The sequence below is a fragment of the Microchirus variegatus genome (genome assembly GCF_963457635.1).
Source record: "Microchirus variegatus genome assembly, chromosome: 9".
Classification (NCBI taxonomy): domain Eukaryota; kingdom Metazoa; phylum Chordata; class Actinopteri; order Pleuronectiformes; family Soleidae; genus Microchirus; species Microchirus variegatus.
The window spans coordinates 21,120,314-21,133,149 of record NC_139810.1 but is presented as its reverse complement, the minus strand read 5'-3'; the positions used below and the strand labels follow the sequence as shown (position 1 = coordinate 21,133,149).

Below are 12,836 nucleotides of genomic sequence, written 5' to 3'. Positions count from 1 at the left end.
CAACAGCCTAATCGGTCATTAAATCCAGATCTAACAGAAGACGAATCTGTGATGTATTAAAACTCAGAATTTGCATGATTAACTTGTGGGTAAATTAGCATCATGCCTTGATGAAGACCAAGGAGTTTTACGACACCCTGAGGAGGGAAATCTGGAGAAAGCAGTCTTTTAGCTCTGGCGGAGGACTAGATATAGAGCACCAGTAAATCCTGAGACAGGATATCTATTCAGTGAGACATCCCTGCTGCCCTGGCCGATGACCCTGAAACTAACAAAGCATGCATCAGTGGAGCTGTGGCAGGCCTAGACCCTAGCAGGGTTTAAACAAGGTATCTGCAGGTTTCAGTAAGTAAAATGTAAGACCTTTTTAATGCCACCTTGAATTAAATTTAAGGCCGAAAACACTATAAATATAGGCGATAGTTGGGGGACCCAACATGTGTCATTCAATGAGACTCATTAAAGTTTACTTTTTGTCTGTTTATTGAACATAAAGTGATAGTCAGTGCTCTCTGGTTCAATGGCTGTATGTACAAGTGCAGTTTAACTGCATGTTTCCGACCAAGTATACAAAAAAATATACAATAATACAAAATATACAAAAAATAAAAATTAAGACCATTGTGTAATGTATTTAAGACCAGCATATAACATTTTTAATTAATTTAAGACTTTTTAAGGCTTTTTAAGGATGCACAGACACCTTGTTTAAAGGCACAGTGTTTTCTGCTGGTCGTGGAGGAGATCATGAGGGAGCTTTGGGTGCAAAATGCACAACAAACAGTAATGAGGTTTTTTCGATTATTTTCATAACCGAGTGCTTGTTTGGTCGACAAAAATGTGATAAAATATTGAAAAATGTTGACCAGTGTTTCCCAAACCTGGAAATGATGATGTTCTCAAATGTCTCGTTTTGTCCACAAACCAAAATGATTCAGCTTTAATGATTTCTTTGTTATATGGAGCAATAAAAATATTCACATTGAAGGAGCTGAAAAATCTGAAAACTTGTTTTTACGATTCAAAAACATTAAAATAGATATAGATTGGTGGACGGTAATCGATTAATGATCATCAATTGTTGCTAAATTCCAATGGCAATGTGTCCTCATACAACATGTGTTACAGAACTAATTGTCCATTTCAGTTTAAACATGTTTCAACATGTATCACGTAAGAAAGGTGAAGTTAAATGTGTAAACCCAATCAGCTGAACAAGAAAGCTCTTAAAGTTTACGTTTAAATTCAAATAGAGTCAAAGCTGACATGAAGTGGCTTACCTCAGATAGTCGCTGTGAATTCTGTTCCGACTTTGCTGACGAAGAATTGCAGCGGGATCCATAATGATGACAGGGGGACAAATGGAAGAACTGCAGGAGAAAGTTATGGAAGAAACACACGAAAGATGAGCAGCCAGCCATGATGATACACAACAACAAGACAATTATTACTAATGCCAATCGACAACTCTGAGGAAAATTAACAAAAACAACAATCGGTCAAACGAATAAACACATTCAATGTATGCAGCTAACTAATAGAGCACATAAGTGAAAGTAGTCAGTCTGTGCTCAGTGTGAAGCCACCAGGAGACTTTAGCTTTCACTCGACCGGTCTTCTATCAGGAGAACATACTACCTTCGTACATATGTTTACTACATACGTTACATACTTTCTCAACGTAAACGGCCGCCACTGCTTCCTCCAAACCGTCCAGTGAAGCCTTTCTGACACAAATTGTCCCAAATATTGTGACTTTCCTGGCGTTTTGTGCAGATTTAAAGATCCCCTGTTGTCTCAGTGTTCGCACACACCGCGGCGGCCTGTCAACTTCCTGGACTCGCAGCAGTTTGTAAAAAGCGCGCTCCGCCATTGGCTGCACCAGGAAGCCGCAGCAGCCAATGAGAGCGCTCGCTTTGGTCATAACGACACTATTGACCAATGAGCAACGGACTTTCATAAACAGCTCCATGGCAACGACGCGAAAGTCGTTTGTTTCAGTTGTTTACCGCGACCTCCCCCACTTTAAAGTAGAATAGATAGATAGATAGATAGATAGATAGATAGATAGATAGATAGATAGATAGATAGATAGATAGATAGATAGATAGATAGATAGATAGATAGATAGATAGATAGATAGATAGATAGATAGATAGATAGATAGATAGATAGATAGATAGATAGTGTGTACATATGTGTATGTATATATACACATACATAGATATTTTATATGTTGACTTATGTATATTATAGACTTATATTATATATATATATATATATATATATATATATATATATATATACATAAATGTGTGTGTGTGTGTGTGTGTGTGTGTGTGTGTGTGTGTGTGTGTGTGTGTGTGTGTGTGTGTGTGTGTGTGTGTGTGTGTGTGTTATATTTATTTGTCACAGTGTACACTATCAAAATAAAATTCAGTATGATTCAAAATACTAAAAGTACATGATATTACCACCCGATACAATACTTTCCTAATCAATTAATTCGATGAAATAATAATTAATAACATACATAAATTCAAAGTCCAGAACAAATCAATTATTGTTACTCCAAAAGGCTAAAAGGAGATTAACAATCTGAAGTCTTGTGACTGTCAACATGCGCGATTTTAAGTCCAGGTAAATTAAAGTAGACACCATGCAGTCCAAATATGAGGGCATCATCATCATCTCAACAAACTAAAATATTTTTTTTATTTTTTTTCCATCATTTCGAAAAGTTGGACCAGAGCACATAAACAAGACACTCCCACTCTGTCAGTGGCTGCAGATGTCCTGCAGGTGTCGCTGCCAGCAGACTGCTAAAACCTCATGCTTGGCTGACAGCAGCACCACTGTGTATGTAGGTGTCTGTCTGTCACCCTGGGGCCCTGTGTCAACAGCAGAGGGAAGAAGAAGAAGAATAAGAAGAAGAGACGAGAGGAGGAAACCAGAAAGTAACGCTGCTGCAAAAATGGACCTGCGGTCTGAACTGCTCAAGTCTATTTGGTACGGCTTCACAGCCCTGGACCTGGAGAAGAGTGGAAAGGTGTCCAAGTCTCAGCTGAAGGTGAGTGAAGGCTCCTCCACACAGAAGATGGAACTTCAGTTACATTTTCCATATTTAATGTCAGAAATCAGTCTTCTTTTTTTCTTTTTTTTAATTCTGCTGCCTCATTTCCTAACTCACTTCATATGTCATCACGTGGGCTCACTCTGAGGAAGATGAGGTGAAAATATCAGGCAAACTAAATGTTATTTAGTATTTATTCTATCTGATTCTGTGCTTTGCTACAAGAGGGCAATCTGATTTTACTAATCGTCAACATTTCCTGTGTGAAAGATATTCTGAGCCGCATTCTGCTCAACAAGGAACAAAACGTGTTCCCTTTATTACTGGTAAAAATGTTTCAGTGCTGAACGAGAGCACAATATGCACCTCTGTCTGTCAGCAGCACGAGTGAGTAACAGTTTGCTCTCAGTTTGTATATGAATGGGAGCCCTCATCTCCAGTTCTGCGCTTACACTGGGCCTCCATGTACCAGCTTGTAGTGCAAAGGGTCTTCTGGCACTGGGACGTGCCCAGAGAACAGCCTGTTGAATAGAGTATGTCCACAACATGAGTCTGTGTTGGTCAAAAGAACATTGTTACAGCGAGAGCGAGGACAAAGTGGAAACATGTTGGTGATTGTTGTTTCTTGCTACAGGACTTCAGCTGAGGCAGCTGTATTTCTGTTGATCTCATTGTTATGTCACTTGGTCTTGCTGTGGATCAGACTTCACTTCCAGGCTCCTCCAGGTTCCAGCAGCGACTCACTCAGCCTCATGACATGGCTTATCCCGCTCATGTATGCAGGCCCATGTTCTTAAGACATGTTGCACTGCAGGCAAAGCGCTTCGCACGCCGTGGCCTCAAAACTGACAGATGTTGTAGTGCAATGGAGAGAATTGACAGGATGTGGTTATGGCTCAACACTCGGAGACTGCTTGTCTGATAGAATGTGTCAATTATCTGTAAATGATGTATTCAGTGGAGGAAATGTCTCGGTTGGAGGCATAAGACTGGTTTTATTGGATAAAATAAAACCAGAAATGTTACTTTTTAAAAGAGAAATCGTACATGTGTCTCAGTTCACGTCAAACTTCTCTGTGTGTACCTCTGATTTATTTACTGTTTCTTCACTGTCCTGTCACTTTGACTTCATTTTTAAGGAAAATGTTCGATTTTCTCTTCTATGTTGTCATCATAACATATGTGCAAGCGTTATTTATAGAAAAAAGTAACACTTACTTCAACACTGCAGATCAAAATGATCTTTTACTCAGTTTTTTTAAACCACAGGTGTTTTCCACTGCAACCCATTTCAACTGTTTTAGTTCATTAGCTTTGTCAACATAGATGAATCGTGTGATTATTATGACCAACTCTATCTATAAAGACCAACTTTGTTCGCATTTTCATGTTGATTTATGAAGTCTTTGTCGCGATTTCCCAGGTATTATCCCACAACCTGTGCACGGTCCTGTGCATCCCGCATGACCCCGTCGCTTTGGAGGAGCACTTCAGAGATGATGATGATGGTCCAGTGTCCAGTCAAGGCTATATGCCTTATCTCAACAAATACATTTTGGATAAGGTGATTAAAAGGCAGCCCACATGTGAGTGGTCAGAAAGCCGTCGTTGTTGGTCTGTTTTTCTCAGTTGCTGCCTTGTGTTGTTGCAGGTTGTGGAAGGCTCTTTTACCAAAGAAAGCGTCGATGAACTCTGTTGGACTCTTACGGCAAAGAAAAACTACCAGACAGACAGAAACAGCAGCACAGTTCTGCCAGAAAAGGATGCTTTTCGACTTTGGTGTCTCTTTAATTTTCTGTCTGAGGACAAATACCCTCTGGTTATGGTCCCTGATGAGGTAAGACCAACTAGATGTTTACATTGAAAGGAATATGAGATAACAAACTAGAATCCTATTTTAGGACGACACGTCTTTTTGACTGCTCTGAAGTCAGAGTTGATCATGCTTGTTTCTAAATTTAGTCTCACTACTCTTTCAGCTTACTTTGCTCTGTTGTAAACAACAATTGTGAGACAGCAGTCAGTAATTTGCGACCTAAAAAAAACCCGATATTGGATGTCTTACAATCACTAACCCAAGCTGAAACCCTGTTCCTTGCATCATGGAGCATGGTGTGTTTTTTTTTTTTCTCGCTGCAATGTGGGCTTGATTCTCACTTGCAAACTGGTTTTGGTTTCCTGTCAAGTGTTTTTCACAGCTGCTGCCACGAGAAAGCCCTCGGTTTCAAGGGCAGAGCAGTTTTTATCACGCCTGAGTTGAACGAAACATTATGCAGCTTTATTTCGGTATTTGCGCCTCACATCCACGGTGTGTATAGTGATATCACACACGTACCGTGTATAGTTGCTTTAAAGAAGAACAACCCAAAAGAAATGTACTTAAGGCCAATCTTTATCGTATCATCATCGTACGATTTGTGAAAAAAATGTTGCGCAAACCTGTTTCCTCTGATTTTTATCATCCATCAAACAGTTTATTGTAAAAAGCTCCACCACTGTAGTGAAGCTAAACTCCTTTATAGGAAAATCATTCAAGTTTTCACACATTTTCTTTCCCCTCTTCAGGTGGAGTACCTCCTCAAGAAAGTATGCATGGGCATGAGTATTGAGTTCAACTGTGTTGAATTAGAGGACTTTTTCTCCCAGGATTCAGTGCAGCAGAGCGGCATCACCGTGTGGATTTTTCTGGAGATGATGAACTCAGGAAAGATAACCAAAGGAATTGATAAGAGCGTCGTCAGCATGGCGATAGAAGAAGTATACAGGGAGATAGTTGGTGATGTTCTCAAAGAGGTAGGACAAGCGTCCGTCACCAGGCGGCCGTGTGTTGTTCCTGGCATGTCCTCCTCTTTGGTGGTGACTCTATGTATGTGTGTGTGTTGACGTGCAGGGTTATCTATGGAAAAAAGGGCAGCTGAGGAGAAACTGGAAGGAACGCTGGTTCACCCTGAGGCCGAGTAACTTGTCTTACTGCACTAGTGAGGACCGCAAAGACTGCCAGGGAAACATAGCTTTGGATGGCAACTGCTGTGTGGAGGTGAGTGGCCATAGATGATCGTTATACGCCAATCTAGTGATTAAAACAGGTTTCACTGGTTTTAAATGAAAACTTATCAGTGTTTTTATTCAAATGAAAAAAGTTTAAAATGACATTGCAGATGCTAAGAGTTAAAACAGGCCTCAGAAATACACTGTTCTGCCAGTTTTATTGACGATCGTTGTGAATTCATATTCTTTAAGACAGAGGCTCCCAACCTGTGGGTGGGGACTCTACCGCACAGAGTGAGATCAATCGTAAAAAGGAGCACAAGATGGCTGACAGATAGTTATTTTAGTGATTTCCTTTCATTATTGGTTTCCCCTGTGAATTGTTGGAAAAGTTTATCTCATCAAGACTTAAAGGTGCATTATGTAATAAATCTAAAGCAACTAGCCGTAAAATCCTCCTAATATGTCACAGAGACTCAGGAATAATGTTCATATAACAAACTGAACTCACCAACAACAACAGTACAGACAAAATATTTTCATAAACATTTTTTTTGCAGACTTCAAATCATGTTTATGTTTTGAAATCATGTTTTGGCATGTGGCGCCACCTACCGCCGTCTACCAATCTTTGCAGTCAGTAGAGTCTCAGCTGCAGAGCAACCATGGGTTGCCAGTTATGTCCTAAAAGCCTAAAATACCTCAGTATTTTGATTTTGAATGTAGTAACCGTTTTTGGCCACATTCTTACATATGGCACCTTTAAGTAAAACACAACCTGTGCACCTGTGCAAACATTAGGAGTTAACAAGAGTGGGTATGACATTTTTTTTAGTATTTTGATACAAACAACTAAAAAAACACACAATAATTTATAGTTTACCATGTCCATATCTGTATTAATGCCAGCCACTCCTTCTCTATATGACACATACATTTTCAGATGTTTTTATACTTTGTACTCTTTGCACTCCCTTCAGTAAAAACAGGGGGAAAAAAGCATTTGTGTCTGAACATTGCTCCCCACTAATAAGTGTCATACTGTCCCCAACGACAGTAAATACTGCATCATAGTCAGGTTTCCTAATCCCAAAAAGTTTGGGGAATCAGCTCAGCATTTGGAAACAGAATTTATAATTTATAATGTGGTTTTAAATAAAAGAATACATGTCCTGCCAAGTTGTACAAGTTGGGCTTAGCAAAGCGTTTACTCCGGCTGTTTTGGTGGCTTCTGATGTGAACACAGAGTCAATTATTAGCCCATCGATGTCACGTGGTACTACAGTGAGCTCTTACAAACAGACATCTGGTCAAGTTCTGCCTTTTTTTTTTTCTTCTTTTACTCCACAAGTGCACTCTCTGCACTTCACCCCGGGGTGTACTGTGGTCTACAGTAGTGGGTTTACTGTCAGCACAGGTTGCCAAACCAGCAGCTCAATGACCTACAAAAAGAGTATGCACATGATGAATATTATTCAGTGTTTTGAATGAAAACGACAGTCATCTCTACTCTTTACTTGCAAAAACAAATTACATGAGCATGATACGTGCCCACTTTTAAGTGGTTGTACCCAAATCCTGGCCTTTTTTGTCGTGAATATACGCCGTATACCTGCGTATCATGTAAACTACACCACTGACTGCACCATGTGTTCCTCCAAAGAGATACAATCAACCATTCTAAAACCATGCTTTATTGTAGGAAGTAGACGATGATCAGATATTGTTTGGTCGTTCAAAATGGATCAAAAACATCCTTTTCCCAGTGAGTTCACCACCGTTTTCTTTCTTTTGCCTCCTCACTACTGTATATTTAAGACATGGTCACAACATAATGTAAAACAGACAAATCAGAGCGTGATGACGGGACATTTACTCATCGAATGAGTGTTGAACAGGTGCTGCCAGACCGAGACGGGAAGAGATGCATGTTTTGTCTTAAAACCCTCTCCAAGACTTATGAGATGAGCGCCTCAGACACCAAACAGAGACAGGAGTGGACTACAGGTCAGAGGAGACTGATATTGATCATTGATTGATCTGAGCAGCTTATTATGATTTCAAGACACTAAGAATGATCCTCTCCACAGCCATTCAAACAGCTATCAGGCTGCACGTGGAGGGGAAAAAGTCCCTGCACAAAGATCTGAAACTGAAGCGGCGTGAACAGCGTGAGCAGCGGGAGAAGCGACGACAGGCTAAGGAGGAGGAGCTGCAGAGGCTGCGGGCCCTGCAGGAGGAGCGGGAGCGCAAGCTGGCAGAGCTTGAGCTCCTGAAGGAAGCACAAAAACAGGCTCAGGCCCTGCTGGAGCAGGATGAGCAGAGGAGGCGGCAGCAGCATGAGCAGCTCCAGCGGGCTCTGGAGGTCCAACTGCGAGAGGCTGAGGAGGTGAGAAGAAAGAGTTTGAATTCAGAGGAAGAAATCGGTGACCGTTCATCACCCTTTGCTTCTGTCCCTGTGTCTCAAGGCGCGGGTCAGCATGCAGGCAGAGATGGCCCTGAAAGAGGAGGAGGCCGAGAGGCAGAGGAAGAGAATCCACGAGCTGGAGGAGATGCAGAAGCGTTTGGAGGAGGCGCTGCAGCAGGAAATCAAAGCAAGGCGGGACGAGGAGGCCTTCCGCTATGCTCAAGCAGGGTAAGAGTGGATAACCACTCATCTACACCAAGCACATAATCAGAGACTCACACAACACACACTGTCACAGCATGATAAGAGGTCATGTGTTAACAATCATGCACTAGAAGATGATAAAGGCTGCAGACATGATATATTGAGCTCAGCTGCTGAAAAGAGTTTGTATTATGTTGCATTATGTTCCTGAGGAAGTTGACCGGCCAACAGAGGAAGCTATTTCATGTTTTCATCAGCCAAAAGTATTGTGTTACTGTTCATGCACTCTCTAAATCTTTCACATTAAAACATTATGACTAATTGATCACATGAATCTGTAAACACCTTACCTAAGGCCCTGTGCATCTTTACCTAAAACCTTAAATGATTTAAAAAGAAGGCAGATTTTAGATGTTTGTTCTCTGTCGGGTCCAGGTTACTGGCCGAGGAGGAGGAGAAGATGAAGGCCCTGATGGCTCTGCAGGAGGAACAGGAGGAGTACATCCTGAAGACACAGAGGGAGAAGCAGGAGCTCAAGCAGGAAATGGAGGCCAAGTCTCGATCTCTGGACGAGGCACAGAGGCAGCTGGAGGAAGTCCGTGCCAACCGGCACAGAGTTGATCAGGATGTAGTGGTGAGAACCACAAAAAATTCTTTATTTTGTATTTTCAGATAATAGTAACTGTACATGACTCCATAACTATCAACGTGTTTTTCTGTAATTTCACAGACGTTTGTAACTTCAACACAGAAAATGTCCCATTTCTAACATCTTAGCTGGTTGATTTCAGTGTGGAGCTTTCATCAGTGATGAAAAATTAATAAATCTGATTATCAGTTATGCAATAAGTACTCGTTCTTCTCCACCAGGCTGCGCAGAGGAAACTTCGCCAAGCAAGCACCAACGTCAAACACTGGAATGTCCAGATGAACAGACTGATGCGACCGATCGGACCAGGAGGTATGTGACCCGTCTCTCACCGCATGTGAAGTTCTGTGTCAGTTGTGTGGTAATGCAGCTTAACACCGAGAAGAATAATACATGATAAGGAAATATTTATAACCAAAACAGTAGCATGTTTGATGGTATAGTCGGCATTTGAATTTTATGTGTAAAAGAAGAGAGTTGTCCTCCAACTAGGAGTTTGTGGGTTTTTATCACCGGTCATCATTAATCTTTATTCTGCATGATGCCTATGTGTCCCTGAGCAAGACATGTAACCCCAGAATACTTCTGCTGGCAGTGAATGGGTGTGACAGATGTGTGATGCACATAGATGTGTTGTATGTGGTAAAAGCAGCTTTGAGTGCTCATCAAAAGTAGAAAAGCCTGATATACAGTAAATACCATTTACCATAAATGCCACCGTTAAATTGCTCAATCAATCAAATTTTACTTATAAAGCCCACAGTTTACAAAACACAGTCTCACTATACTTCACAGGGTTGGTAACATCCTCTGTCCTTAGACCCTCGACCAGGGTAAGGAAAAACTACCAGGAAAAAAAACCCTTATAACAGGGAAAGAGTTGCACCGTGTTCTCAATTCAACACTGTCTTTTCTTCCTATGGAGACAAAACGTATAATTGATTCTTTATTTTTGACTGACATTTAATTTCATCACCCTTCTAAACTGCTATGTCACAGTCTAATCTGATGCCAATCTGCTGTAACCTGTTCCTCACGTTTTTTGTTGTCTCGCTTCTAGAGAAGAGACCATCATTGGGAAGCTCTTTCTCAGCCTTCCAGATCCCGACTCAGAGGGATCCTGGGCTACGTCTCAGAGGGAGATCGGGCTCAGAGGATCAGAGCGAGGAGAGCAAAGAGAATGTTGACAACAGAGCTGGGTGCGACTTGGAGAAACGCCACTCCCACGCCTCCAATGGTGACATGGATATACCCTAAAAACAGCTCACATCTGCTCACACTGTGGGGTTTTCTGACAGGGAGGGCAAAGGTCGGCTGTCTAATATGTGAACAATATGTAAAAACAGTTTGACATCTACACTTAAAACTGAATTTACTGTACTACCATTTGTATTAATGGCTGGATTTACTGACCTCATTTCACAGATAGTGACGATAGTAACACGTTTAAGTGAGAAGTTGCATTTGCAGAATTCACCGCTCAGCTAACGCTTTGCTCAGATCGGCCGTGTGAAAAGGACTTCTCTTAATAATTCCTCAGTGCAAAGAAGATGAGCTGGACGAGATGCTAAAAAGCTGATGTGGAAATAATGATACATACATAAACAGTGTAATGGAAGTTCACTTTAAGCTCTGTAATACAACATTTTAAAAAAATATTTACATATTTGGGGTGCAGTTTGATGTTTTTAAAGCTTGTCCTGATATCTGTAGAAAAGCTGGTTGAATTTTCAGGTATCACTCCTCACAAACAGGAAGGAGATAGAGGGCGGGGAGGGGGAGGCAACTCTTCTTGAACTTCCTGTTTCTTCTGTCATATAACAGACATAACATATAACTGTAAATAAAAGAGTGAATTAATGCCATAACAAGATTTTTCGCTGTTATCTTTACTTTCTTAAATGAGGTTGCAACGTACAATGTAATTACACTGAAATGTTCCCTTTCTCTAAAATGACACAGAACACAATTGTTAACAGTTAATAATAACAATTTAAACACCAATCGTACATTTATACATGAGCTGACACGTGTGCGGAAGAAGTCGGGTGCTGTAATGCTGAATGTGCATGTACACAACCGCGCATGTCTCACTGAGTTTGAATTTGAGTCATCGCTTAGTTGAAATGTGTCAGCACGCACTAATCTGACGCCTCTCACTGAGAAAAACCATTGACTCACACGAGTGAACAGAGACATCCACTGACAAACTGCTCTTACTGCATGGAGACACTGTGATGATCTTTATCACCTACAGGTTGTATCCCATTTGACTTTTTTCTTGTTGGTCTATTGTTTTCTGAAAGAAACACTATTTAATAAATATGTATATATGTAATATATTCACTCCCGATATATATATATATTTTTTTTAGATATCTTGAGTTGTAGAAACTGACATACACATGAATGACAAAAGTAATCAATAAATCTATTGGTGTATGACATCAGTCAGACAAACCCTAACCCTTACGGATAATGTTCTTCGTCGGCGATTGGCTGAAATCATAAACCTTCTTGTTCAAAGCAATAATGCCAGGTTCTATGTTATGAAAGTAAGATGACTAACGTGTTAAATATCACGAGTCATATTTGTACAGCAATGTGTTGAATCCTAACTTTATTTACTGTACGATATACAGTACATATATTATAATGTGTATTATTTACATCACGTGTCAAACTCAAGGCCTGGGGGCCAGATGTAGCCCGCCACATCGTTTTAAGTGACCCGCGAGTGATTAATAGGTCTTAAAAATCTGTGTTAAAATAGGTCTATGCTGCTTTAAGACCTGCGTTGACCATAAACTACATTTCCCACAATGCATGGCAATTGTGTTACCCACAAAGTGACGACAACCTGCCACTAGATTGCAGTGTATCATTGTATACGCAGCATGCGACGAGTGAAATTGAGATTGAGACTGTGATCGCAGCAGAATGTGTTCACAAAAGCCAAAACCAAAAACGATGTGGCAGTGAAAGCTCTAGCTTTATTGTGGCTGAAGAAATCACCCGTGCTTCAAATACTTTTTCTGAGGGTGTGTTTTTGAAGCAGTGCATGCTGAAGGTGTGTGAGCAGGTCTGCCCTGACCAGATACAGACTTTTAAAACTCTTAGTTTAACGTAAACACCATCGCGGACAGGGTTACATCTATAATGCATCATATTTGTAACTTGAATAAGTAATAAATACAGAAAGCTATATGTTACGGAGTAGTTACCTTTGGTTTACATTGTATTTGGTTACATTTAGTTACATGTATTCTGTATGACAGTTACATCTGGCCCTTTGAGGGTAACCGTGATGCTGATGTTTGACACCCCTGATTTACATGAATTAATGAATCAATCAATCTGTCCTGTCCGAGTGAGCGTCTGTTGTTAATCAACAACTGTCACAGTTCATTCAGCAGTTTTCCGCTCACCTGACTCCAACCCACTCTACCTGAACAAGACAAACCTACTCATCAAGCCAACACTACTCACCTGTGATCACAGCTGCTCCTCATCTC

The 12,836-nt window shown here is 40.8% G+C and overlaps 1 protein-coding gene across 1 annotated transcript; it reads left to right on the top strand.

Annotated features, from left to right (window-relative positions):
* Positions 1-2,974: 2,974 nt before the first annotated feature.
* LOC310932344 (differentially expressed in FDCP 6 homolog) lies at positions 2,975-10,578 on the top strand (the record flags this gene model as incomplete). Its single annotated transcript, XM_083895650.1, has 12 exons — positions 2,975-3,070; positions 4,497-4,637; positions 4,725-4,910; positions 5,639-5,866; positions 5,964-6,110; positions 7,764-7,826; positions 7,960-8,068; positions 8,152-8,450; positions 8,530-8,696; positions 9,108-9,306; positions 9,543-9,633; positions 10,382-10,578. 12 exons carry the CDS (start codon positions 2,975-2,977, stop codon positions 10,576-10,578), a joined length of 1,923 nt encoding a protein of 640 aa, XP_083751776.1.
* Positions 10,579-12,836: the final 2,258 nt, after the last annotated feature.